At 39.2% G+C, this 27,407-nt stretch overlaps 2 protein-coding genes across 2 annotated transcripts in view; both read left to right on the top strand.

Moving 5' to 3' along the window:
- The window catches only part of Lipa (lipase A, lysosomal acid type), a 40,224-nt gene extending 23,176 nt beyond the window's left edge, over window positions 1-17,048 (top strand). The window contains exons 7-10 of the mRNA XM_047553478.1: window positions 1,086-1,232; window positions 2,099-2,170; window positions 14,618-14,689; window positions 15,545-17,048. Coding sequence (XP_047409434.1) covers window positions 1,086-1,232; window positions 2,099-2,170; window positions 14,618-14,689; window positions 15,545-15,778 — 525 coding nt within the window. The 3' untranslated portion in view covers window positions 15,779-17,048. The remainder of the gene's footprint in view (window positions 1-1,085; window positions 1,233-2,098; window positions 2,171-14,617; window positions 14,690-15,544) is intronic.
- Window positions 17,049-23,676: 6,628 nt separating this feature from the next.
- Ch25h (cholesterol 25-hydroxylase) lies at window positions 23,677-25,769 on the top strand. Its single transcript, XM_047554054.1, has 2 exons — window positions 23,677-23,788; window positions 24,376-25,769. Exon 2 carries the CDS (start codon window positions 24,496-24,498, stop codon window positions 25,387-25,389), a length of 894 nt encoding a protein of 297 aa, XP_047410010.1. The 5' UTR covers window positions 23,677-23,788; window positions 24,376-24,495; the 3' UTR covers window positions 25,390-25,769.
- Window positions 25,770-27,407: the final 1,638 nt, after the last annotated feature.

Raw genomic sequence — 27,407 nt, 5'->3', positions numbered from 1 at the left:
ACACCTGTTTTTTAGGGGAACATTATTCAACCTATAAAACTGCCTCTGGAGGCATTTGAGTTTACCATTCCTAAGTGTCCCTCTAGCTGGTATACTTTTACGAGTAAAAGTATAAGGGAACAGATTCCAGTTCAATATAAGAAAGATCTTTTTCCTGTTTCCCATTTTCTGTACATGAAGATCTATCTTGAAAATGTAGTGATTGCCCCGGTGGAACTTGTATAGATTCAGTGACCATTGTTTAGATACGATGTAGACCAGGTGTTGGCAAACTTCTTTTGCAAAGAGACAAATAGTAAATATATTTAACTTTGTGGGCAATATGGTATTTGTTGTACACTCCACTCTGCTGCCGTATTGCGAAGACAGCCAGGAACAGTACATAAAGAAACAGTGTGACTATGTTGCAATAAAACTTCACTTCTAACAACAGGCAATGCTGGGGGAGGGTGTAACAGGAAGTAATTGTTCAATGGGAACAGAGTTTCAGGCTAGGAACATGAAAAGTTTCTGGAGATGGATAGTAATGATAATTGTATAGCAATGTGAATGTAGTTAATGCCATTGAACTGAACATTTAACATGATTTAAATGGTAAATTTAATATTATATATATTTTACCACAATAAAAATATCTTTAAAAAAAGAAAACAACAAGCAGTGGACTGAATTTGACCCATGCCAGATTAGATAAACGCATACCTAGCAGACATTGCTGAACAACCACAGTCTCAACTATTTCTCAAAGGTCACCAACGATCCATCAGAGACCATGAAAGCCATTTGTGGGTGGCCTTGGAATAACTAGCCAAAACCCTTTTCCTTTGTAAAAGTCTGCTGTAAACTTATTTAATTTCTGCCTCTGTGTTTCATTTTGAGAATTTAAATGCATATCTGTAACACATCTGATTTTGGCGAGGGAACTTTTTGCATACGTACCCTGGTTTGAATGTCAACTGGTGGCCATTTTGCTCCTGAGACCACATGAAAGGATTGCAGTGTGTCCATACTTCTGAGATGAGTTGTGGAAGCTTGTATACCAGATAAAATGCTAAGATATTCTTGGATTTCTTTTTATTTTATAGGAATTATTTGGACACAAAGAATTTCTTCCTGAGAATATTGTTACGAAGTGGCTGGGTACCCACGTTTGCACCCATGTCATTCTGAAGGAGCTCTGTGGAAATATATTTTTTCTTCTGTGTGGATTTAATGAGAAGAATTTGAATATGGTATGTTATTTCGACGATAAGACTTGATTTAAACTTTCAGTGATGGTATCTGTGAATGTGCTCATTTGTGTTAGGTGATGTGGGTGATTCGGGAATAACCTCATCAGAGCTCTGAAGGATCTTCAGTTTAAGAGGCACTAGAATCAACTTCCTGCAAGTGCCTACAGTACCATCTGCTGCTGTCTTCAGGCCAACTGTCATCAGCTTCCCACACTGATCCTATATGGAGACTAATGAATAGAGGATATGTCACTATTTAAGTCATAATATGTATATAGTTATCCTAATGATTCATTTCTTTAAAAAACACAATGGGCGTACTTAAATTTGAGGTGTTCATTTCCACACACACAGAGCACACATTCATTCACATATAGGTGTATACATGTATTTATTCACTTGTTTTTTAAAATATGAACTCTTGGCCAGGAATAAACTGGTGTTTCTCAATATATTTTGTAGTTTTTAATGTTGTATTTTGAAAATGGTTTTAAAAGTTCTGGAATGAAGGCTCTAGGGAATTTTTAAAAAGTGATTTTAATTTTTGTTTTTCTGATTAAAGAAAGATGATTATTATTTAAAATCCTGAAAATTCAGGAAAGCATGAAGAAACAATTAAAAAGACCTCTGGTCTCAACCTGCACAGCTTCACACTTATCCTATTATTGTATTTCATTCATGGGTAATCTACATATATGGTTGTTCATATGGGACTTCTTTGCAAAAAAAATGTTCCACCCTGATCTCATATATTTGAGATTATGTCTTTGTGATTTTTAATGCTTTGAGGAGAAAAATATATTCATTATCAATGTTGTTGCCTCAATGCTATTTTCATTCTTTAATTCATCCTGTTTATTTTGCAGTCGAGAGTGGATGTGTATGCAACACACTCACCTGCTGGAACTTCTGTGCAGAACATGTTACACTGGGGCCAGGTAAGCATTCCAGGAGTGCAGTTTGGGTCATGTGAAGTCCATGTTGGAAAGACTGTATCTCCCTGGAAGCATCTCTCTGCAAACGTTTCTCAAAGAAAAAAAACATCTGCTTACAAATCTGATCTGGTATCCTTGCCCAGGGTCCCAGGGCTTGCTGCTGTGTTTGTGTTGCTTTGGTTAGCCTCTGTGGGAAACTCTGTGTTATGTATAGATTTACCAAATAGCTATTGGAGTTGGCTTTTGTTTTTTCTTTTCCCTCCCATTTCTTTCCCTGTCCTTTATTTGCATCTCAGATTTATGTATTTTCTTCCTTTTCTCCTCTCCTTCTTCCCTCTTCTCTCTACATTTGTTTTTCATTGGGTCCAAGATTTATTTTATTTCTGCATTGCTTCATAAAACATGATAATAAGGCAACATTAGAGATAGACACTGCAATTTCAGCATTAACCTATGAACACAATATTCCTAGAATTGCAGTGGATAAACCAGAGTTAAACCAATCATGGATGTGTGTGGAGGCCATTAACTTTAAAGATAAACTTTTGATCATTTTATCATATAAGAAATGCACATTTGTTCTAGAAAATTTAGAAACTGCATTTAGACAAAAAATAAAAATTATCTTGAAATGAAATAGACTTATCACATAACCCCAACCAGAGATAAGAAATGTGCATTTAAAGATATGAAATTTCCCTGCATTCTACTCTATACTTCTTGCTGCATATAATTTCCAAAAGAGGTAGTTAGAGATAGAAATAGTAAAAGTAGAAATAGATTTTTCTCCTATTTACTATTTTACATTTTGCTCTTCTTTTTCTACCTGACAATATGTCAGGGACTCATTTCCACGTCTGCATATATTTTTTTTAAATTTATTTTTATTGTAAACAAATGGGATACATGTTGTTTCTTTTTGTACATGGAGTAAAGGCATACCATTGGCATAATTATATATTTACATAGGGTAATGATGTTTGATTCATTCCGTTATTTTTTCCTCCCCCCACCCCTCCCACCCCTCTTTTCCCTCTATACAGTCCTCCTTCCTCCATTCTTGCCCCCCCCTCCCACCCCCATATGTGTCCTCATCTGCTTATCAGCGAGATCATTTGTCCCTTAGTTTTTTGAGATTGGCTTATCTCACTTAGCATGATAGTCTCCAATTTCATCCATTTGCCTGCAAATGCCATAATTTTATTATTCTTTATAGCTGAGTAATATTCCATTGTATATATATATACCACAGTTTCTTTATCCATTCATCAATTGAAGGGCATCTAGGTTGGTTCCACAATCTGGCTATTGTGAATTGAGCAGCTATGAACATTGATGTGGCTGTATCTCTATAGTATGCTGATTTTAAGTCCTTTGGGTATAGGCCGAGGAGTGGGATAGCTGGGTCAAATGGTGGGTCCATTCCAAATTTTCTAAGGAATCTCCATACTGCTTTCCAGAGTGGCTGCACTAATTTGCAGCCCCACCTGCAATGTATGAGTGTACCTTTTTCCCCACATCCTCTCCAACACCTGTTGTTGCTAGTATTCTTGATAATTGCCATTCTAATTAGGGTGAGATGGAATCTTAGTGTAGTTTTGATTTGCATTTCTCTTATTACTAAAGATGGGGAACATTTTTTCATATGTTTGTTGATTGCTTGTACATCTTCTTCTGTGAAGTGTCTGTTCATTCCTTAGCCCATGTGTTGATTGCATTATTTGTATTCTTGGTGTAGAGTTTTTTGAGTTCTTTATATATTCTGGAAATTAGTGCTCTATCTGAATTATGAGTGGCAAAGATATTCTTCCACTCTGTAGGCTCTCTCTTCACATTGCTGATAGTTTCCTTTGCTGAGAGAAAGCTTTTTAGTTTGAATCTATCCCAGTTATTGATTCTTGCTTTTATTTCTTGTGCTATGGGAGTCCTGTTGAGGAAGTCTGGTCCTAAACCAACAAGTTGAAGGTTTGGACCTACTTTTTCTTCTATAAGATGCAGGGTCTCTGGTCTGATTCCAAGGTCCTTGATCCATTGTGAGTTGATTTTTGTGCAGGGTGAGAGATAGGGGTTTAGTTTCATTCTGTTGCATATGGATTTCCAGTTTTCCCAGCACCATTTGTTGAAGAGGCTATTTTTTCTCCATTGCATATTTTTGGCCCCTTTGTCTAGTATGAGAAAATTGTATTTATTTGGGTTTGTGTCCGTGTCCTCTATTCTGTACCATTGCTCTTCCTGTCTATTTTGGTGTCAATACCATGCCGTTTTTGTTACTATTGCTTTGTAGTATAATTGAAGTTCTGGTATTGCAATACCCCCTGTTTCATTCTTCCTGCTAAGGATTGCTTTAGCTATTCTGGGTTTCTTATTCTTCCAGATGAATTTCATAATTGCTTGCTCTATTTCTGTAAGGTAAATCATTGGGATTTTAATTGGAATTGCATTGAATCTGTATAGCACTTTTGGTAGTATGGCCATCTTGACAATATTAATTCTGCCTATCCAAGAACATGGGAGATCTTTCCATCTTCTAAGGTCTTCCTCAATTTCTTTCTTCAATGTTTTGTAGTTTTCATTGTAGAGATCTTTTACCTCTTTGGTTAGATTGATTCCCAAGTATTTTATTTTTTTTTGAGGCTATTGCAAATGGAGTTGTTTTCCTCATTTCCCTTTCAGCTGTTTTGTCGCTTGCGTATAAAAATGCTTTAGATTTATGCGTGTTGATTTGATAGCCTGCTCTTTTGCTGAATTCATTGATGAGGTTTAGAAGTTTTCTGGAGGAGGTTTTTGGATTCTCTAAATATAGAATCATGTCATCAGCAAATAGTGACAGCTTAAATTCCTCTTTTCCTATTCGTATCCCTTTAATTTCTTTAGTCTGTCTAACTGCTCTGGCGAGAGTTTCGAGGACAATGTTGAATAGAAGTGGTGAAAGAGGACATCCCTGTCTTGTTCCCGTTTTTAAAGGGAATGGTTTCAGTTTTTCTCCATTAAGAATGATGTTGGCCTTGGGCTTAGCATAAATAGCCTTTACAATGTTCAGGTATGTTCTTACTATCCCTATTTTTTCTAGTGTTTTGAGCATGAAGGGGTGTTGTATTTTGTTGAATGCTTTTTTTGTGTCAATTGAAATAACCATATGATTCTTATCCTTAAGTCTATTGACATGATGGATTACGTTTATTGATTTCCAAATGTTGAACCATCCTTGCATTCCAGAAAATCGTGGTGCACGATTTTCTTAATATGCTTTTGGATACGGTTTGCCAATATTTTGTTAAGGATCTTTGCATCTATATTCATCAAGGATATTGGTCTGAAATTTTCTTTCCTTGATGTGTCTTTGCCTGGTTTGGGTATGAGTGTGATATTAGCTTCATAGAATGAGTTTGATAGGGTACCCTCCTTTTCTATTTCCTGGAATACTTTGAGAAGTATTGGAATGAGTTCTTCTTTGAAGGTCTTGTAGAACTCGGCTGAGAATCCGTGTGGTCCTGGGCTTTTCTTGGATGGTAGGTTTTTAATGGCTTCTTCTATTTCATTGCTTGATATTGATCTGTTTAAATTGTATATGTCCTCCTAGTTCAGTTTGGGAGGAGCATATGTCTCTAGAAATTTGTCAATGTCTTCAGTAGTTTCTATTTTGTTGGAATACAGATTTTCAAAGTAGCTTCTCCTTATGTTCTGTAGCTCAGTGGTGTCTGTCATGATATTTCCTTTTTCATCACGAATTTTAGTAATTTGAGTTTCCTCTCTCCTTCTCTTTGTTAGTGTGGCTATGGGTTTGTCTATTTTGTTTACTTTTTCAAAGAACCAACTTTTTGTTCTGTCAATTTTTTGAATTGTTTCTTTTGTTTCAATTTCATTGATTTCAGTTCTGATTTTAATTATTTCCTGCCTTCTACTACTTTTGCTGTTATTCTGTTCTTCTTTTTCTAGGACTTTGAGCTCTGATGTTAGGTCATTTAGTTGTTGACTTTTCATTCTTTTCTGGAATGTGCTCCATGCAATGAATTTTCCTCTTAGTACCGCTTTCATAGTGTCCCAGAGATTTTGATATGTTGTATCGTCATTCTCATTGACCTCTAAGAATTTTTTTATCTCCTCCCTAATGTTTTCTGTTATCCATGTTTCTTTCAATAGCATATTATTTAGTCTCCAGGTGTAGGAGTAATTTCTGTTTTTTATTTTGTCATTGATTTCTACTCTCAGTCCATTATGATCTGATAGAACACAAGGCAGTATCTCTATTTTTTTGCATTTCCTAAGGGCTGCTTTGTGGCATAACATATGGTCTATTTTTGAGAAGGTTCCATGTGCTGCTGAGAAGAAAGTGAATCCGCTCATTGATGGATGGAATATTCTATATATGTTTATTAAGTCTACGTTATTGATTGTGTTATTGAGTTCTATGGTTTCTTTGGTTGGTTTTTGTTTGGAAGATCTATCTAGTGGTGACAGCAGTGCGTTAAAGTCACCCAGAATTATTGTGTTGTGGTCTATGTGATTCCTGAAATTGAGAAGGATTTGTTTGATATACAGGGATGTACCATTGTTTGGGGCATAAATATTTACTATCATTATGTCTTACTGATTTATGGTTCCCTTAAGCAGTATGAAATGTCCTTCTTTATCCCTTCTGACTAACTTTGGCTTGCAGTCCACTTTATCTGATATAAGGATGGAAACCCCTGCTTTTTTACTGAGTCCATGTGCGTGGTAGGTTTTTTCCCATCCTTTCACCTTTAGTCCGTGGATGTCTTTTTCTATGAGATGAGTCTCTTGCAGGCAGCATATTGTTGGGTCTTTCTTTTTAATCCATTCTGCCAGTCTATGTCTTTTGATTGATGAGTTTAGGCCATTAACGTTCAGGGTTATTATTGAGAAATGATTTGTATTCCCAGTCATTTGGCTTATTTTTGGTTTTTAAGTTGGCTTGGTTTCTCCTTTGAGTGATTTTTCTCTAAGGTAGTTGCTCCCTTTGCTGACCTACATTGTTGTTTTTCATTTCCTCCTCATGGAATATTTTGTTGAGAACATTCTGTAGCGCAGGCTTTCTATTTGTAAATTCTTTTAACTTTTGTTTATCATGGAAGGATTTTATTTCATCTTCAAATATGAAGGTTAGTTTTGCTGGGTATAGGATTCTTGGTTGGCAACCATGCTCTTTCAGAGCTTGAAATATGTTGTTCCAGGCCCTTCTAGCTTTTAGAGTCTGGGTTGAGAAGTCAGCTGCTATCTGTATTGGTCTCCCCCTATATGTAATCTGATGCTTTTCTCTCGCAGCCTTCAAAATCCTATCTTTATTTTGAATGTTAGGCATTTCCATGTGGACCATGCCTTGGTGTGGATCTGTTGTGATTTTGTGCATTTGGTGTTCTGTAAGCCTCTTGTATTTGATTTTCCATTTCATTCTTCAGGTTTGGGAAATATTCTGATATTATTTCCTTGAATAGGTTGTTCATTCCTTTGGTTTGTATCTCTGTGCTTCCTCAATCCCAATAATTCTTAAATTTGGTCTTTTCATGATGTCCCATAGTTCGTGGAGATTTTGTTCATGATTTCTTACCATCTTCTCTGTTTGGGCAACTTTATTTTCAAGATTAGATATTTTGTCTTCATTGTCTGAGGTTCTGTCTTCCAAGTGGTCTAGTCTTTTGGTGATGCTTTCCATTGAGTTTTTATTTGGTTTATTGTTTCCTTCATTTCAAGGATTTCCGTTTGGTTTTTTTTTTGAGAATCTCTATCTCTTTGTTGAAATGATCTTTTGCTTCCTGCACTTGCTCTTTCAGCTTATTGGTATTATCATTCATTGCCTGCATTTACTCTCTTATCTTATCCTTTGCTTCGCAAATCATCTTAATCATGTATAATCTGAAGTTCTTTTCTGACATTTCTTCTAACATACTGTCATTGGGTTCTATTAATATAGAATCTAGATTTGTTTGGATCATTTTCTTCCCTTGTTTTTTCATGTTGTTCATGTATCTTCCCCTCTAGCAGTGCATATCTGGAGTATTGCAGATTTCCCCCTATAGGCTTATAGTGGCCCTATATGTTTCCAAAACCTTTTCTTTAAGGGGAGATCAATATTAGCAGTGCCCAATTCAGACACTATGCAATCCTAGACCAAATAGTCCCTAAGTGAACAATAACAAAATTGTCATAATAAACAGAATGAGTTCAAATATTATCTTCAGTAAAACAAACAGATTTGCAATAAGGTCTGCAGTTTCTAATGGAGGACAAAGATGATCAGAGAGATGTAGAATGTGGCTGTTAATGGGATAAGAAAAGAATATACAGAAGTTCTAGATAATAGAAAGGGTGAGAGTATAATCAAAAGAAATTGGATGTTAGCATGCAAAAAAGGGAAAAAGAGACTCTGAGGGAACAGGTAAACAAAAGGAAAAGAGAGCAAGAAAAGTAAAGAAATAAAAACTTAACTTTTTTCAATGAGGAGAAAAAAGAAAATCTTCAGTATAACATACTGATGAAAATCTTCAGTATAACATATACTAATGAAACCTCCCAGTGTTCAGTAGCCTGATGCATGAGAGGTACCTGACAATGAGCATCAGGTCTCCTGCAGGCATCTCAGGATGGGATTTGCCCCACCTAAAGATCGGAGCTATGGCTTCCAGGATTATCCAAGATGGCTGCTCTGGCTTCCAAATGTGTTGGCAAATGGGGAGCTGCAGCTCAGGGTGTGGCCATGGTCAGCTGGAGGTGCTGGAGGCGGCATGGGGTTGGTCAGGCAGGGGTCCTGGAGGTCGGGTGTATTTGGTGTGGTTGTGGGATCCTGGAGGCCGGGTGAAATCAGTCAGTCTTGGGTCCCAGTGATAGGGCGCAGTCAGTTGATCTGGGGGTCCTGGCGGCAGGGAGCATTCAGTCGATGTGAGGGACCCAGAGGCAGGGAGTGATCGGTGGGGCTGAGGGATCCTGGAGATGGGGCTCAGTCAGTCCAGCCAGGGGTCCTACGGGGCCTGGCTGTTGTCTCAAAATCTGCATATATTTTTGACATGTTTTTCCCCAGATGACTTTTTAAAAATATGGAGCAATTTACTATTTGAGCTCTAAACCAAGATGTTGTAGGTGTCTTGGATAATAATTTCCAAGCACCTGGGAGTCACTGCTTGCATCAGAACGACTGAATTGCTTTTAAAAGTACACATTTTATTTTTATTTGTTCATTTATGGATTTATTTGAGATGGGGTCTTGGTATGTTGCCAGGTTGTTCTTGAACTCATGTGTGCAACTACTCTTCCCTCTTCAGCCTCCCAAGCAACTGGAACTACAGGCACCACTGTGCCTGGCTAGAAGTACACCTCTTAATAAAATATGGCTTAAAGAAGTAACAAGGCTTGGGTTTGTAGAACTGGCTACAATTCAGGCTTAAAAAAATAAAAAAACGATTCCTGTGTCCCATCCCCAGAAATTCTAATTCATTTGGACTAGAGAATCTGCACTTTTTTTTTCTTTTTTTATCTTAACAGCTTTATTGAGGTACAAATGACCGAATATTTAAAGGGTACAATTAAATATATTTAATATGTTTAAATATATTTCACACCTGTGAAGCCATCACTTTAATCAAGATAGTGAACACACTGGTCTCCCACAAAATTCCCTCAGGCTCTATTTTAGTCAGCCTTTTATTGTTGTGACCCAAAGACCTGACAAGAATTTAGAGGAGGAAAAGTTTGTTTGGGCTCATGGTTTCACAGGTTCAGTCCACAGCTGGCTGGCTACACAACTCTGGGCCCAAGATGAGGCAGAATATCATGCTGGAAAGGGTGTGGCAGAAGAGGGCAGCTCAGGACATGGCAACAGGAAGCAGAGAGAGAGAGAGCTCTACTCACCAAGGACAAAATATATACCCCAAAAGCACACCCCCAGTGACCCGATTCTCTAGCCACACCCTACCTTCTTACAGTTACCACCTGGTTAATTCATATCAGTGATATTATTCATTATTATTATTAATCGTTTCGAGATTTGTTCATGTCGTATGTATCAGCAGGTCATTTCTTTTTATTCTTGAGGATCAGTAGGCCAGTCCTTTTTATTTCTGAATACCAGTATTTTTTAAAACCCTGCCTAGCAGATTCTTCTCTCCACTTAGGTTTGGGAGTCGCTGAATGGGGCATCACTGATGTTTTAGCCTCCTCCCTCAGTTGTCCCAGGAGCTCTGTCTGTTGGGAGTGTATTTTTAAACACTTATTGAACACCATCCCTACCACCAACCCTGCCTCGTCTCTAATGGTCCAGGACCTGGCCTGAGGCTCTAGGCTCACTGTGGTGACCAGAGGCTGGATGTTACATGGCAGAAGTCGCCAGGCTTAGAAGAAGGCCTCCAGAATGCAAGTTGTTCCTGTGGGCAGCCCACCCGTACTGCTGAAGGAATGCCCCAGATCTTCAAAAGCCCTCCGATTCATAGAGGTTCTTCTTTCAGGTCCTGCTCCTCTCCTTAGTCACATTTCTGTTTATAATCACTTATTTTCTTCACATACACTGACGCCAAAATTCACTTACATTTTTGAACATTATTACCCTCCTATCCAATGATTACGCCTCAAAAAGTACCAATTTCTCTCACTTTAGGAGTTAGTGTCCTCCTTGAGATGTATGGAAGGCGACTGAGCCCAGTTGAAGGCAGGTACTGAGCTACTTTCCAGCTTAGTGACCGCCAGCAGCCCGCATGTGATATGCCACATGACTCAGCAAAGTCTGAGTAACCACCAGACACAGGCTTTCAGGGGTCCTCAGAAACGTGGAAACTTTAACTGTCCCAAGACTGCTCTGTGTATATGACATGGTGGTTTTGCTTCACCTTCTGTGTCCCAGGCCTCACTAATATGGGGCTTTGCAGTAGCACAGTTGGATCCTCTACAATGTAATCAGCCTTCTTCTCTTGTTCCAGCCCCTTTTACTAAGCTGCTACAAAGGCTATAGGCTGAAGTCCAGTGTGCTCCTTTTAGGCCCAGTTTTGACCTTGTGGCTTTCAGTTTAAACTACACTGAAATGTGCTTCTAGAACATTTCCAAAACCTAGGTTTACTGCAGAAGGCAGCCTGGCCCTCTGCTGTCTGCTCACTCTCCTGTCATTTGTCTGTACAAGAGCTGCTTTGTACAGCTGTCTCATAGTGGTATCTCCTTGGTTCCCCATCCTCTGGGCCGTTGGCCAGAGGCAGCCTTGGTGCCTGCTGGGTGAGGCTCTGCTGAGGGTGGCAAGGCCTGGATGCTGGCAGACTGGAGGCTATAATCCATTGTGGAGCTTGAAGGCTCCTATGTTGTGAGTTTGGGGGTGCCTTAAGGTCATTTTATTCACTGTACATTTCAAAGTTTACTTTTTGTTTAAATAATTAATATTCACTTATTAACAATCTAAAAACTCTTTTCAGGGCTTTTAAATCTAGTTTACAGTCCTTCCTATTTTCTTCCTAAACCTGATGAATTTTAGAGATCTCCCAAGCCAAGCCTCTTGTTATTATCTTCCCCTCTCATATCTGCCCAGAGCCCAGGTATTTGCTTTTGTTGGAAGAAGTTCAGTCCTAACTTATCTTTACAGTGTTGGTCACAACTTACTCAGGATGCCCATAAAAATACAGATTCTTGGGCCTATCCTAGACCTGTGGATAATCTGAATTTCTGAGAATATGTCCCTGGGATCTTCATTTTAATAAATACCTTGGACCATCCTGATGTTCTCTATTGCTTGAAACTGAACTGCATTAAAAACAAAAGTGAACATTTGATTGGCTTTTTAAAACACCATAAAAATTCAGTATAATTTTTATTCTATAAGTAATATATATTTTATGAAATATTAGAAAATACATGAGTACAAGAAAAAATCACTTGTTATTTCTACCACCAAGCAATAACCGCTCCTAGTATTTTGACATAATCATACTTTTTTAACATAATCATTTCCATTACAAAAGTAGGGTCAGACTGTATGTACTTTTTAGTAATTTTTCATTTAGTTAAATAGCATTGTATTTGTTAGGTAGAGGTTCAATTACTCTATCAGAAACCTTAATATATAGCCAGAAATAAATAGTTTGTTTCTTTCTCATAACACAATTCAAAGAATGGGGGACCGACTAGGAGAGGGAGGCGTGCCTGTCTCCCTGAGATCATGTAGGTCCCATACGCAGTTCTGCCACCCTTGGAGCACCAACCTATATAGATGTAACATATATCTACCTATGCCAGGTTGAAGCTGGGTCAGTGCCATGTCTGTCCCAGCCCACAGGGAGGTGGGAGAGAGGAGGCCCAGGACAAGTGGCTCTGCATGAGGGAGATTGCTGACAAGTGAGTGGCTTGGCCACAGCTTGGCTGTTCACAGAGGGATGCAGATGTGTTTTCTAACCTGGCTGCCATATGCTTTGCGCAAGCTTTAGGGATTCCATTACTGAAAGGAAGAAGACAAGAACGGGTACTGGGGAAAAATTAGTCTCTGTTATAATTAAAAATATCTTTCCAGATCATAACTGATTCTTAAAGTATTTGTAATGAAGGACAGTTCTCTGTTGTGTGAATTTAATTTTTTTATTTTTTGCCATGGTAGATTTTTGCAATAGTGAAGGATACTGGGAAAAATATTCTTGTATTGTATATGAATCTATTCTTATTCATCAGGAAGATTATTTTCTTAGGATAAATATTCTTAGGATAAACATTCATAGGAGTAGACCACTTAGTGGTGGGAAGGTACACATTTCTTTTTTCTGGTATGTAGTATACTTTATAAGAGTTTAGCTGATTTATATTTTCATTAGCATTGAAGACCTAAAAATCACTTTGACATGTCACTTTAAAGCTGTTTCAATACTATAAATACTATAAGCATTTGTTCCTGATTTTTATCTACATAGTATTATCACAGAAGTATGACCATAGTGTGTATTCAATTTTATTTGAAGACTTTTTTCACTTAGCATTATTTATGGAATTTGTAAACAGTTTTCTGGTTTTATTTTATTATATTTGTGGCAGTATGTTCTGGTTTTGTATTGTTAATGTAACATATATCTATAATTGAGCTTTAGTTTATTTCCAAGTTATTTGTTACTGTAAGTAATCTTCACACTTCCCTCCTTTGGAGATGCCTTTTCAAATGGGTAACCTGAAGTCCTAAGTGACTTCAAGGGCAAAAGTCAGGTTTAGCAGGTCAGTCAGAGGTATAAGGAAGTTTTTCCTTTGTATTTTATACTCATGCCTGGTGCTGTATACAAGTGCATGTGTGAGGAAGTGGTAAACCAATGTCTGAGTACTGTGGCAGAGACAGAATAGATGCACTCCCAGTTGCTGTAAATCCATAAAATACGACACACTTATTTAATATCTGTCATTTGCAAAAGCCAAAAGCAAATGCTAGACATTTCTTCTGTTGCAATCCCCTGTAGTAGCTAAACTCACACTCTTTTATTACATCAAGCAGTGGAATTTTTTTGTAATTGATAAAAACTGAAATTTCTCATAAATCAAAGGCAAACACGCGCCACCATGTGGCCAAAACTTGTAGTTCCCAATTCATTTGATTTGGTAATTTTGGGTTTAATTCTTGACATATTTTAAATTTGGGGACCTAGAGGAAGTATGAATTTGTATTATTTCAAATTTCACAGGTAAATGGCTTTTTGTTAATATCTTTCTATCATGTTTTTCTAAATATGCGTACATATAAATTTAATATACAATGTTATTTCATAGTGATAATATCCCCAACTCAGAATTATGCTGGTATATGGTACCATTTGGTGATTATAGTGGTACCAAATCTCAGGAAAAAGCTCTAAGTCAATAATATTATTAAAATATGAACAAGTAATGTACTAGACAAGTAGGGTGGATATATTTGTAGAAAATCTGATTTTATTTATATGGATACAAGCAGGCATCTCTTAACAGGTATGCATACATTCTGAGAAATATGACATTGGACAATTTCATCCTTATGCAAGCATCATAGAGTGTCCTTACACAAACTAACATAGTTATGATGTAACTTGGTGATAGACTCCTATGGGCTGCCATCATATGCAGCCCATGATTGAAACATTATTTGTGTGGTACCTGTGCATTTATCTATATAGCCAAGTAAAATCCTGAACTCTTTTAAAAAGTCCAAGATACAATTTTCAGTGGAAAGCATTTTTATAAATAAAAGTTCAGCTAGTGGGAGCATCCTGCATAATTCAAAGCATGCAGGTACAGCTGCTTTCTTTTGTCATGTAGCCACTACTTTCCAACACTGAATGAGAAACTGAATCATGTAGTAAAGAGAACAAAACAGTTTCATTTTATTTCAAATAATAATCTGAGAATGAAGAGTAAATGTGGATTTTAGTATAAAATTATTTCTGAGGACATAAGGTGAACTCTAGCAACCTGATGTTTTCTCAGACTTTTGTGTGAGATAATTTTTTCCAAATTCTCTTTTAGACTGTTAAACTTCAAAAGTTTCAAGCCTTTGATTGGGGAAGCAGTGCCAAAAATTATTTTCACTACAACCAGGTAAAAGTTTTCAGTGTTTTCATTGAAATGGGCCCTGAAGACTCATCTGGGAAGCCAACCTGTGTTACCAGGATTCTGTTTGGCTCGGGTGCGGTGGGTTGCTAAGATGATGTTTCTCTTCCCTTAGTCCACACCAGAACGACCCAGGCTTTGCAGCCGGGCCTTTTTTCTCTGTCCTTTCTCTGGCTCTAAATGAGAACCATCACTGCTCTGTGTAATTCAGAGTGACCATGAACACAGATTAAACAGCAGGAGTCCTAGTTCCATTACCTGCCAGCTGGGGCTCTAGGCCATATTAAATTACTATATCTCTTCCCAGGATTAATAAAATTGCTATTTTTTTTAATGCTAAATGTACTAAAGTATAAGATGCTTTACCTGTTTTTTCATATTTAATATTTAATCATAATAATTTTGTGAGATAAACGTGATTGTACCTGATTTAAAGATGAGGACACTGAGGTGTAGAAAATTTCTGTGACTCCTTCTACACCCAAAAGGAGAAAGAAAGCCCCATCCTAACCAGTTGGTTCTCCTGCTTCACGTCTACTCCCTGCAGAGAACAGTAGGTTCCTCAGTGGGAATTAAAGTCATTACTGGGCCCAAGTTCCACATCTTGTATTCTCTCATTGTGGCCTGAATTTTTGTTTTTGTTGTTGTTGTTGTTGTTGTTCTGATAGTGACCACCTGAAAAGTATACCGAAAGTGATTTTCAAAATCTGGTTTCTTATTCTCAGATCAGACTTAGTGGACAGTGTTTAATGTTTTATTGTGTTTAACGGTTTATTGTGATTTTGAAAATGATTGCAAAATAACAAAGCTCTCCATGGCTATTTTTTTTTTTTTTCATTGTAGAGTTTCCCTCCCTCATACAATGTGAAAGACATGCTTGTGCCCACCGCGGTGTGGAATGGAGGTCAGGACTGGCTTGCCGATGACAGCGATGTCAACATGTTACTGACTCAGATCACCAACTTGGTGTACCACAAGCGCATTCCCGACTGGGAACATCTTGACTTTATCTGGGGCCTGGATGCTCCTTGGCGGCTATATAGTGAAATTATCAATCTGATGAGGAAGTACCAGTGAAAGCCAGACTTGAGATGCACGTCACCAAGTCACAAGAAAACGTGTTTGCTTCGTTGCTTAAAATACTTGGTTTTCCTTTCCCAGGTCTTTTATATTTTTATATGCAAGAAAATTATGACTCTGAAGATGCCCAATTCTCTCTAGTTAGGATGAAAACGCACTGGCTCTATTTTGTTTAATTATGGCCGAACCTGAAGCTAGTGTCTCAACCATAACGTTGTCATTTTGGTTTTTTTAAACAAATATCACAGACATATGAAAAGACTATTAAAACCATTCTGTTTTTCCTTACAATTTAAAAGCTATTATGTCTTGACACTTATTCAGGACAAATTAACACACATTTTAACATACATTTAACACAAAAATTTAACATACATTTAACACACAAATTTAACATACATTTAAACTGTATTGGTTGATATTAAATAATGTCACTAACTTAAACATGGGTATGAAAGTATTCAATTTTCATCTCCTTGCCTTAAAGTGCTCTCCAGTCCAATAGGCTTGTATTTTGGGATGCAAATGCTGCTTTTTCATATTTTTATGCAGGAGGTACCTAGTCAAACCCGGTGATATCCTAGCTGTGCCAGTAATAAATATTCTGTAGTAAGTTTCATTCAATATAAGTGACAAATGTTTAGCAAATGTTTAAATCGCTCAGGTAAAGCAAAAGTTGGCTGGAGTCTTCAAAAACAGATTGCACTGTTTTAAAAAGTCTGTGTTATAAATAGCTTGAAGACTGGTACATTCAACTGTTTTTGTTCATGAACTCTAGATTATGTGGCAGGCCATAATTCTACCTGTCAAAGAAGAAAAATCCTGTGGAAGAGACTTCACCACTATTTTTTCCTGACACCAACGAACTCTGAACCAACTGCTGCAACTCAGTGAGGACATCTGTGTGAAGTCCTGTGGCCTCTATGGAAAATGTTCTCGTTCATTTTCACTCAAATGACAGGTTAATGTGAATGTTTTCAGATTCAACTTCAGCTCAGGAATTCACTTTACCTTTTTAGTTTTGTTTGTAGCCTTATTTTTTAAAAAGCCTGCTCTGCATTATATGTATCTGCTTCGCTTCCTTTCCTCACAATACTGTCAGATGGACAGAAGGACTGAGTGACTGATGTTCCGACACAGTTAGCGACAATAACAATTCTTGCTCTGTTGGCTAACAACTGCAGGCAGACTAATAATGCTTGTAACATTTACCAGATCTTATTTAAACTTTTCAATAAAACTCAGTGAGCCTCATGGGCCTGAAGGATTTTGTGTACCTTGTGGTTCCCTTTCTTTAATAACCATTCCATTCTTCCTTCTCATCTCCCCTTCCTCTGTCCTCTTCATGAATGTTGCAGATAGACTCCATGAATGTTCCCCTCCACAGGGAGGAGAAAGGGATCTCCAGCCCACGGAGGCCTGGAGGATGGTTGGAAACATGGGCTCCGATGTTGTCCAGTGTGGTCCATGTTAATGAAGCTGTATTATAGCTAGCTTTTGCATTGCTGTGGCTCAAAGACCTGACAAAATTAACATTATTTTGACTCACAGTTTCAGAGGTTCAGTCCATGATCACCCAACTCCATAACTCTAGGCTGGAGGTGAGGAAAAACATCATGGTGGAATGACATGGCAGAGGAAAGCAGCTCAAGACATGGCAAATAAGAAGCAGAGAGAGCTCTGCTCACCAGGAACAAAATATAAACCCAAAAAGCATGCTCCAGTGACCCACCTCCTCTAGCCACTACCCACCTGCCTACAGTTACCACCCAATTAATCCATATACATGGATTAATCCACTAATAGGTTACAACTCTTAGAATCCAACTATTCCATCTCTGAACAGTTCTTACGCTGTCTCACACATGAACTTTTGGCGGACATCTCATATCTAAACTGTCATAGGCTATAAGTGGAGAGTAGGCAGTGTGAACTCCATCTGCAGGCAGTGACTGGCTGCAGGTACCATCATGGATTCAAGGACTATCCACTCAATGCTCTCCTTGAACATATGAGGCAACAGAGGCCAGTAGAGACAGCTCATATTCTAGGATCCCCAAAACACACATTCGGGGCCCAGTGCAATCTCCACTATTCTGTGAACTTGAGGGCAGAACATACATCTTACTCATCTCTGTATATCCAGAGTCCAACACAGAGCCTGGAGTATAGTGAGTCAGTAGGTGCATGTGTACTGACAAATCCATGGAAACAGGAATTCTTCATTTAGCTAAGTGAAGTTAGATGCACAAGTGACACCTGGGCGGGTCTAAGGACTGACACAATTACTGTGGTTTTTCATGGCGGTCACACAAGAGTGGACATCGTTGCTAGGTGTAATGAGTGTGCATCCCCAGGAGGATGCCACCCACCTTGCCAGCCACGACTCTCTCCGGGAGCCCTTTTTTCTTCTTTAGCCAAGTTAAACTGGTTTGGCCAATGATATAGTTTCCCAACCTGGGTAGAGTTGAAAAGAAGGGGACAGTGACTAGGTATATTTGTTTTCTGTTTTCACCAGTAGTGGGGATAGTTTTTGAGAGTGGTTGCAGTTCAGAGGTGACTTGGTTTCTCTAGCAGTGGTTGCTGCCATTGGGTAGGGGGTGGGTCTCACAGAGATTCCCTTGACAATTGCAATCAATCAAGTCCCCCTGCCACAGATGACAGACTGTGGAATGAACAGGGGATGCATTCCAAAGCCTGCGCTTCACCTCTCTCTCTCTCTCTCTCTCTCTCTCTCTCTCTCTCTCTCTCTCTCCCTTCCTTTCATCGGTTCTCAAAACTTTGCATTGGGTCTTTAAAGAAGAGTAGCTGGACCAGTCTAATGGTAGAGATATGACTGTTCTTGCAACGTATGGGTTATACTGCTCATTTGCTTTTGTCAATTATCTCTTGCCCTGGATGTAGTGGCATAAACCCTTTGTAGCCTTCTAATCCTGACCACATTCATATAGTTTTGTTTCATCTTTAGCTCAGCTTTGTAACTTCAACCACCAGGAGTTCTGTGATAGTTTGATAGGGGTTCCAATTCTGTTCTATGTCAATGGGTTTTTATGCATCTTCTGTTGAGCAGAACACAAAGATCTCCACAAGCCTCTAGCCCAAGGAGAGGACTGGTTAATATTCTGCCAACTTGAAACTCCTTTCTAAGGTACCACGAACACATAGGAAAATGAAACATTTCCAAGGGAATCAGAATTGAGAATAAATAAATAAATAAATCATTGTTATTGGCCACAAGAGGGCGCTCTTGGCTTTCCTGGCATATCTTTTCCGAGACCCACCCCCTGCCTTTCTTCAAACCTTTGCATCTTGTTGAGGTCTCTACTGACAGGTAAGGCCAACTACAGTTGTGGTCATTTCTATTCAGGATTATGATTACTTTTTGCCTAATGGATAACATCTGAAAAATATTCGCAAGGGATAACTATAACTCAACTGTGAACTGAATATAAAAATGTGCCTCCTAGGTAAATAAATGGTCATAATCTTGGACATGAATGGTGGGTAGGTGGGGAGTGGTGAAGGCCTCACACTTATTAAGCACTAAAATATTGTGCATTATCTCCAAATAATGAAGATTATTTCGTGCTTGTGGTTATTAAAAGCATTAATTTGTTAAATGCAACCTTTTAAACTATATTGTAGTTGAATCTTTTGCCTGTGACACTTTATTTATTTATTTATTTTTACACTTGGAGAGATTTCCAGAATGGAAGCCATCATAATTTCTTGTGGCACCTGAAAGGCAACTCTGGGTTTGTAATTATTCTGATGAAAATAAAAAATTGACAGTTATTCATTCAAGAGTAGTTATTGAAATGTGCAAGGTGCAGATGTCAAGCTCAATTCTAAACTGAGTAAATAAAACTTTTTTTTCCAAATTCTTCTAGAATTACTAAAAATAAAAGTTTGTATTTTAAGGTATGCTTTCACTTTTGAAAGCCTTCTCATAAGGCCTCCATCACTGTAACAACCCCTTGGACAGGTGGAGTGAGTGTTGTTTGTTTTCTCTGCCTTTTATTAGGGATGGTTTTATACATTTTAAATGTTTTAGAGAGATGGATGAGAGTTCCAACAATATCAGTGCAAGTTTCCACTTATATGCCACATGATCGATCAGTTCCCTGAATCGATATCTGGGTTAAAAGGAACATCAAGGCAGTGTCTCAGGGGAGCTGGCATCCCTCGGGTTCTTTATCAACATCACCTACTGTTTTTGTTGTGGCTCACATATGTTTTCTGAATCTTTTGTAAATTGTCAAATAAAAGCAACTTTGGTGCCCCCTTCCGACACCAGGCTCCTCCTGTAGAGATACTTAGCTTGGAACTGACACCAAACAAGCTTTCACTCTTGACTTGGCTGTAATTTACTATTTAACCCTAGCAAGTTTTGACTTTTCTGAGACTGAGACTTTAATCTTTAGTCTTTAAAATTCAGAATTAGACTTTGAGATTAGTCCACCTTTGTGAGTCTAACATTACTACATATTTCTGATACTTAGGAATAGTTGTTTTAGTTAGATAGCTACCAAAACAGCCTCAATTCATGCTGGGAAGAAAAAAGTCATAAAGGTCATAAAAAAAGAGATTATGTGCTTGATAACAGGATTTACCAACTTTGTGTGTGTGTGTGTGTGTGTGTGTGTGTTTTGTAGTTGTGTGTGTGTGTGTGTGTGTGTGTGTGTGTGTGTGGAGTAGGGGTGGACACTATACAAAGTCTTTTGGTGAGTTGGAACCAAATAACTTTGAGATTGAGTTAAATATGCATAGGTTTGATTGCTGTACTCTCAGAAAAGTGTTTGACTCCTATGGCAACTAGAGAAGAAAGGATTCCTGTTTCCCACCCCTGATGGAGAGTTCATGCTGAGATAAAAATAATACACAGAAAGTAATGATCAACTAGAAAAGTGTTGCCAAAGTCCTTATGCCATCTGAAATTTAAAAACAACCCTCTGTGTGGAAAACTGCCCTGTAGGTGAACAGACCCAAATTACATCAATTAGTCCTCCAGAAAAGAATGATTCAATTTTTTTTTTCTCCTGTAGTGCTGGGGATTGAACCCAAGGCTTTGTGCTTGTGAGGCAAGCACTCTACCAACTGAGCTATATCCCCAGCCCCATGAACCTACTTTTTAGCTTCACTTTTGAATGGATATCTTTTAAAACGTTCACCTAGTACCTTTTGAATATTCACTACATACAAGATAGAGTGTTTGCGGTTGAGGGTGTCATTCAGTGGCACAGCACTTACTTGTCAGGCCCTGGTTCAGTAACCAGCACCCCCCATCACACTCCCCCCCCAAAGATAAGATTGGCATTGTGGGGAAAAAATATCTAAAAAGATCTGTTCCACTAGCAACTGTGCAAATAGAGAATCTTCAAAGGTACAAGCTTGCCAAATTCAAGAATGCTTTAGTCAGCCCTATAAATGTATCAGTTTTATTCTGGTCCATTACAATTGATTGCTTTTGATCACCTGACATATTACACCTATTTTTTTCAGTACCCTCCACAACACAGAGTGAACAGCTAGTAAGATTTTACCTGACCAATTTCCCTGACATGGTTGCTTCTGTATACTGGACACAAACTTCTGTCCTGCTGGGCTGCATGTGCAGGCACAGTTGCTAATCTTCAAAGTGCCACAAGGTAAGGTGGGTGAATTGGGACCCATCAGTCTGAAGCCCTGGCTTCTAGGTCTTGTTTCAGAGGGCTTAATGTAATCTGCACTTGGAGGCTATTCTAACAGGGATAGAGGACAGAACCACTAAAGCACCAAAGGAATGGGTTGATTTGGGCTGGGGACTCAAAGGAGATGTCCTGACAGCAAATCTAAAAGCTGAATTCAATTTAAGCAAACCTGCCAAAACCACCCACTTAAAGAAATCTGCAAGGGCATCTAAGCATGGTAGATCAGACTAAAGAAAAGAACAATGTGTGCTGAAAGGAGATTTGAGGGTTGAATTAACTTTGGGTGAGGGTAAATTTGAGTGATATTTACAATTCACTTGTAAATCTGAGAAAGCGAGCTCCGGGTAGTCTGTATGGAGCACTGAAGGGCACACGAGCAAAGCGAAAGAGGTTCTTCCTTTGAGTTGCTGCATCAAGGGCAGGACCATGTCCACCAGGAATGAGAAAGAGGAAAGTTCCTAGATTGTCCTCAAAGTGAAGTGGGGGAGGGGGAGATAGAGAAGGGGTCTGTCATCATCTAATTGGAAGAAAGCCAGCAGCAGGGAGGCCAGGGGCCTGCCTTGAACCTGTTTTCTGCTACCATCTAGATTTCAGGGCAGCATTAGAAAATCTATTCTCATTCCCTTTTTGCACTGGCTGTCAAGAAGCTCCAAGCTGCTTCTGAGACTATCTCATCAATGGCAGAAAAAAAAAAAAAAGCAAGCAGAATATAATAATAGTCTTAGGGGCAAGCTGGAGTTTAAAACTAACTAACTAAATAAATAAATAAGGTTGCTGTAGAACCAGAGTCTACTTTCTAGGGGCTCTGGAGAATGAGTATCTAAGGACTATCCATATTCCATTAGTAGAACTTCTGAGATATATGCCTGTTGGGAGACTTTAAATTATGAATTGGCCTATTATAAATATATAAATATATAAACATATATATCCTATATATAAAAATATATTAATAGGCCTATTCTATGTTATATATATTCTATATATTATAGATCTAAGGCTCATTTATTGGTCTATATGTTGATACTACTTGTTCTTTGCTCATAATATATGGCTTTACTTTTTTTTATTTCTTTCCATAATCTGACTTGATTTTAATTTCAAACATCTCAATTATTCTTTAGATGAAATGTGGAGTACAAATTTAATATGTATCTTATTTTGTGTGTTTGCTGCACTATGGTTTTGCTGCTGTAAACCTACAGCAATAATAATGCCTACTTCTTGTAAGAGGGGGAGTTCAGCTCTTGAGGATTGGATGAAATAATTTCAAGTAAAAAACTTAGCTAATGCCAAGCATCTAGTCGACAAACATTACATGGTAGATAATATTATCTTTCCGTTTAACGCTCACAATAGGCTCCAAAGATGACTGCTATTATTATTTCCCTGCAGGCGGATGAGAAAATGCCAGTTTGGGCCCCACCCGCAGAGATAAAAGAAGGAAAAAATTAGAATGCAGAATGGTCCATTTCAAAGTTTTTGTCCAAAACTTCAATCCACTAGGGGTCCCTTGTGTCCTGTGTCAGTCACTCAAGTGAAAGGCGAAGGTTGTTTTTTATACAGATCCCAGGGTAGTCCCAGAACTCTCCTAGTACGGACCTCCTGCTTAGTCCCTGGCCCTGCGACCCCAGTTCGTGGCGGAGAAACGCAGGGGTTAGCAATGAGTCGTAGTTTGATTTCTGGGCGGGGAGTGGTTTGGGGAAGGGACTTAGGGGGTGCTGGGGGAAAGTAGGTGTAGAGGAGCTAGTCAAAGGAAGGGCAGGGGAGGTAAGGGATCTTCTGTACTTTCCGCAGTTTTCCCGGGAGGCTTCAGGATCGCACAAATAATTCCCTTGTCAATGAAAGTAGGTGGTTCACCTATCCAATCACTTCCGCCCCATACTGAGATGCGAGGGCATTTTAGCATGATCTCTGCAGGCTCTGGGTGTTAACCAAGCATCCCCCCGCCTCCACGGCAGCCCTCTCTTGACTGCTGTGTCTCCCGGTCGCGGTCACTAGTCTTGGATGCGCTGCTACACGCCGCGCTAAGTATCATCTGCTCTTGCAGGCGCAGAACCTTCCCGGCAAGCCTGCATACGGTGTGTTCTCAAGCCTGCATACGGTGTGTTTCCCACCAGTCCCGGAGGGAAAGCTCCTTTCCCGAGTCGCTGGAGTCGACGGAATTTCCCATCTCGCCACTGGTCTTGTATGATTTCTGGAGCCATCGGGCGAACAGACAAGGATTCGCCGTCCCCTCTGCATAGGAATTCTTTTACCTTTCGCTGCAGGTTAGACCGTTATAGAGTGAGCACACAAAAGACTCGGACTGCACAAGGTACGTCGCTTTAAAGAGTTTTTTTGTTGTTGTTTTCAATGAAGTTATGCTTGTGTCTTGATGAAAACGCATATATGCGGTTTGATATATGCATAAAAATTAGAAGTCATTCTGCATTGATTGAGGAGGAGCATTTTCCGGTAATAATGGAGACATTAGTTTGGAAGAAGTTATGACAAGTGAATTGAGCGATCAAAAAACTCATAGAAACTCTACACTGTAGATCCAAACATTATGTTGAGTGTAAATTGCATGTCAGTTGAAAAATGAGAACATAATTCTTCATGCATAGGAAAGGTTACTAAGAATCACTGCTTACATGCATGTATAAGGATAGTAGAGTGAAACAGACATTATTACCTCATGTACATATATGACGGCATGATTGATGTGATCCTACAATATGTACAATCATAAAATGAGAAATTATACTCCATTTATGTATGATTGATTAAAATGCATAAGCGCATTCTACTGTCATGTATAACTAATTAGCACAAATTTTTTAAACATTAAAAAAAAAAGCATTGCAGGCAGCTGTGGATATGTGTAGCAACTAAGCGCATCTCTGCGGTTATTTATTCAAGTTCCGTGCAGCGGGGAAAAGGAGTGAAAAGGCTGCTGACATCACTCGGGGCGGGGCCGCCAGTCCTAAGAAAAGTCGGTGGAACTGGAGCGCGGCGGCAGCTGCCAAGCACAGCTTCATCATGAGCTGCCACAACAGCTCCGAACTCCAGGTCCTCTGCAGCTCCAGCCAGCTACTCCTGCAGCCCCTCTGGGACCGCCTGAAGACCTGGCAGACCCTCACCCAGTCACCCTTCTTCCCGGTCCTCTTCTCAGTCATCACCTACGTGGGCTTCTGCCTCCCCTTCGTGGTGCTGGACCTCCTGAGCCCCTGGGTGCCAACTCTGCGTCGCTACAAGATTCACCCGGACTTTTCGCCGTCAGCCCGGCAGTTGCTGCCCTGCCTAGGGCAGACACTCTACCAGCACGTGGTGTTCGTCTTCCCCGTGACGCTGCTGCACTGGACCCGAAGCCCGGTGCTCCTGCCACCTGAAGCCCCCCAGCTGCTGGAACTAGTGAGCCACATCGTGTTCTGCTTGTTGCTCTTCGACGCTGAATTCTTTGTGTGGCACGTGCTGCACCACAAAGTGCCCTGGCTGTACCGCACGTTTCACAAGGTACATCACCAGAACTCGTCCTCGTTCGCGCTGGCCACGCAGTACATGAGCGTCTGGGAGTTGTTTTCCCTGGGCTTCTTTGACTTGGTGAATGTCACGCTGCTCAAGTGCCACCCGCTCACCGTCCTTATCTTCCACGTGGTCAACATCTGGCTGTCGGTGGAGGACCACTCAGGCTACGACTTCCCGTGGTCCACTCACAGACTGGTTCCTTTCGGGTGGTATGGAGGCGTGGCGCATCACGATGTGCATCACTCTCAGTTTAACTGCAACTTTGCCCCTTACTTCACACACTGGGACAAATTACTGGGTACCTTTCGCCCTGCACCACTGCCAGCATGGAGTTGTGACTGTGGTGGGTGTCCCTCAGACCCTGGACCCCTCTGCATTTCACTCTTGAATCAGAAGAAATATACCTGAGCTGCTTTTTAAAAAATCAATTAACTTATTAACTGATGAAAACTATTATAGATAAAATCTGATTTATTTTTGCAATCTGACAGAGTAATTTATATAATATTTGTACATAATACAATTGTATTCTTGGTGTCAAATTCTAGCTCACTTCAGTAACCTTGATTCCTGGACATAAATTAGACAGTTATCACTGGCATATTTAAAGCCTCTCTAAAAGGATCTGCTTATGGAACAAGGACTTATGTTTAAAAGTGTCTTAGAATTGGGCTAACATAACACTTTTCTGGAGTATCTAACTTCTGACTCTATTCATAAATATGTTCCTGCTGGACAGTGACTAAGATTATAGTACTTTTTTGTATTTTTCCATAGAACCGTATATTTATATTGAAAGAAATGTTATTTGTGCTTAAAAAGCAAGAAAGAAATAAGTGAACCAAACAAGTACTGACTCCTGTTTCACTGACATTTCGATGGATAAAAACTAAAAATGGGAAGGGGGAGCTGGGATGACAAGTGCTTCAGAGTCTCCACCCACCCTACCATGGAAAGAGAGGAACCTAGTGGGGAAGTGTTTTGTGGGGAAGGGGGTTATAAGAAAGAAGGAGGCAGGAGAATGGGGGCTGTCTGTTTTGGTCTAGAGATTTCACAGAAAGAAAAACACTCATTCTGAATACTTTTCAGCTGATTTCTTCGTAACAGACAAACAATACAATTACTCTGTAAATTTTTACAGAGCAATTAACACTGGGCAATCATTGAGTTATTTCAAGTTGGGTGTTTAGAAGGACTTATAGCATTAGAGGAGAGCTTTCCTTTGAAAATTGGTAATATATAATGTCCATTAGGGCAATGATCCATCCAACGAGGGATTTTGAGTAAGCCCTCCTTCTCAGGAATCCATCCTTAGCTGGTGCATTATTATATGACCATCAAAACATTGCCTCTGCAATCTGGAATTTTTGCATTTTCCTTTTATTAACTTAAGACAGATATGCAAAATGCAGAGCCCCATCTCAAAGAAAGATCCTTGAGATCCTTGGTTCCTCATCTGTAAAAAGGAGATGGTGTCCCAGATGTTCTAGCAGATTACTTGTATTAGCAAGTGTCCCTATTTCTGGTCACATACCTGTCACCAATCAAGCAACCCATCTTGTTGCTGCTTAATTATTTTAATGTTAATTTTGAACTATAGTTCATAAAGGGTAAAGTTAAAAACAAAGATAATTTAGACGGAAATCTGTAAAGAAGGGTACCTCTGCATGTAATTCTCTACTAATTATATATGAACTGAACTATTTTGTATAAAGGTAAAAATCCATCCAAAGACCTGGTTTTCACAATCTGCCAATGAGATTCCTAAGAAGTCTTCCAAAGGAACGGCAGTGTGCAACTGAAATATGCCTGGTCTCTCTACTGATTTGCTCATGTTTCCTCTAGCATGTTCCCTTGCCTTTTAGACAGAAGTTAACCTCCTCCTCAGTCCACGGCAGGACCGGGCTTGAACTTAAAGATGACACTGATTTATAAAAGTGAAACTTGCAGAAAGAGGAAATGATAAGTGAGCAGTAAATGTTACATTGGAGGTAGTACATGGTGAGTGGAGAAAGAAAAGAAGGATAAACAGGAGGGAGTGGAATATGTGAAGCAACTAGTTATTGTGAGCATCCAAAAGTTGCTCTGTAAATCTTGGATAATGACAGTTGGTCACATTCACTCTCAGTGAACTTTTAAAAGGTGCCATGCTGCCTTACCATATAAGGGAACTTTAGATTTGAGGCAAATTGAACACATGGAAAGTATTAGGATTTTGAAACACTTTCTCAAAATCATGTTTAATGGTCAATACCTTGTGAGGTGGAACTGAGGGAGTGGGAAGGATGAGCAATTTTTCAGAGAGTTTGAGAGCCTAATAGTAATTAGAAATCATTCATATTGGCTTGCATTTTAACCCATTCTTTCACTTGCTCTTTGCAATATAACCAGAAGGGATGAAGATAGTTAACATCATCACCATCATC

Source organism: Sciurus carolinensis, chromosome 5, assembly GCF_902686445.1.
Source record: "Sciurus carolinensis chromosome 5, mSciCar1.2, whole genome shotgun sequence".
In the NCBI taxonomy this organism is placed as follows: domain Eukaryota; kingdom Metazoa; phylum Chordata; class Mammalia; order Rodentia; family Sciuridae; genus Sciurus; species Sciurus carolinensis.
This window is presented reverse-complemented; position numbering and strand designations above follow the sequence as displayed.

What these genes read in the sequence shown, in the direction of transcription:
- Ch25h (XM_047554054.1), top strand. Translation starts at nt 24,496, where the DNA reads ATGAGCTGCCACAACAGCTCCGAACTCCAGGTCCTCTGCAGCTCCAGC.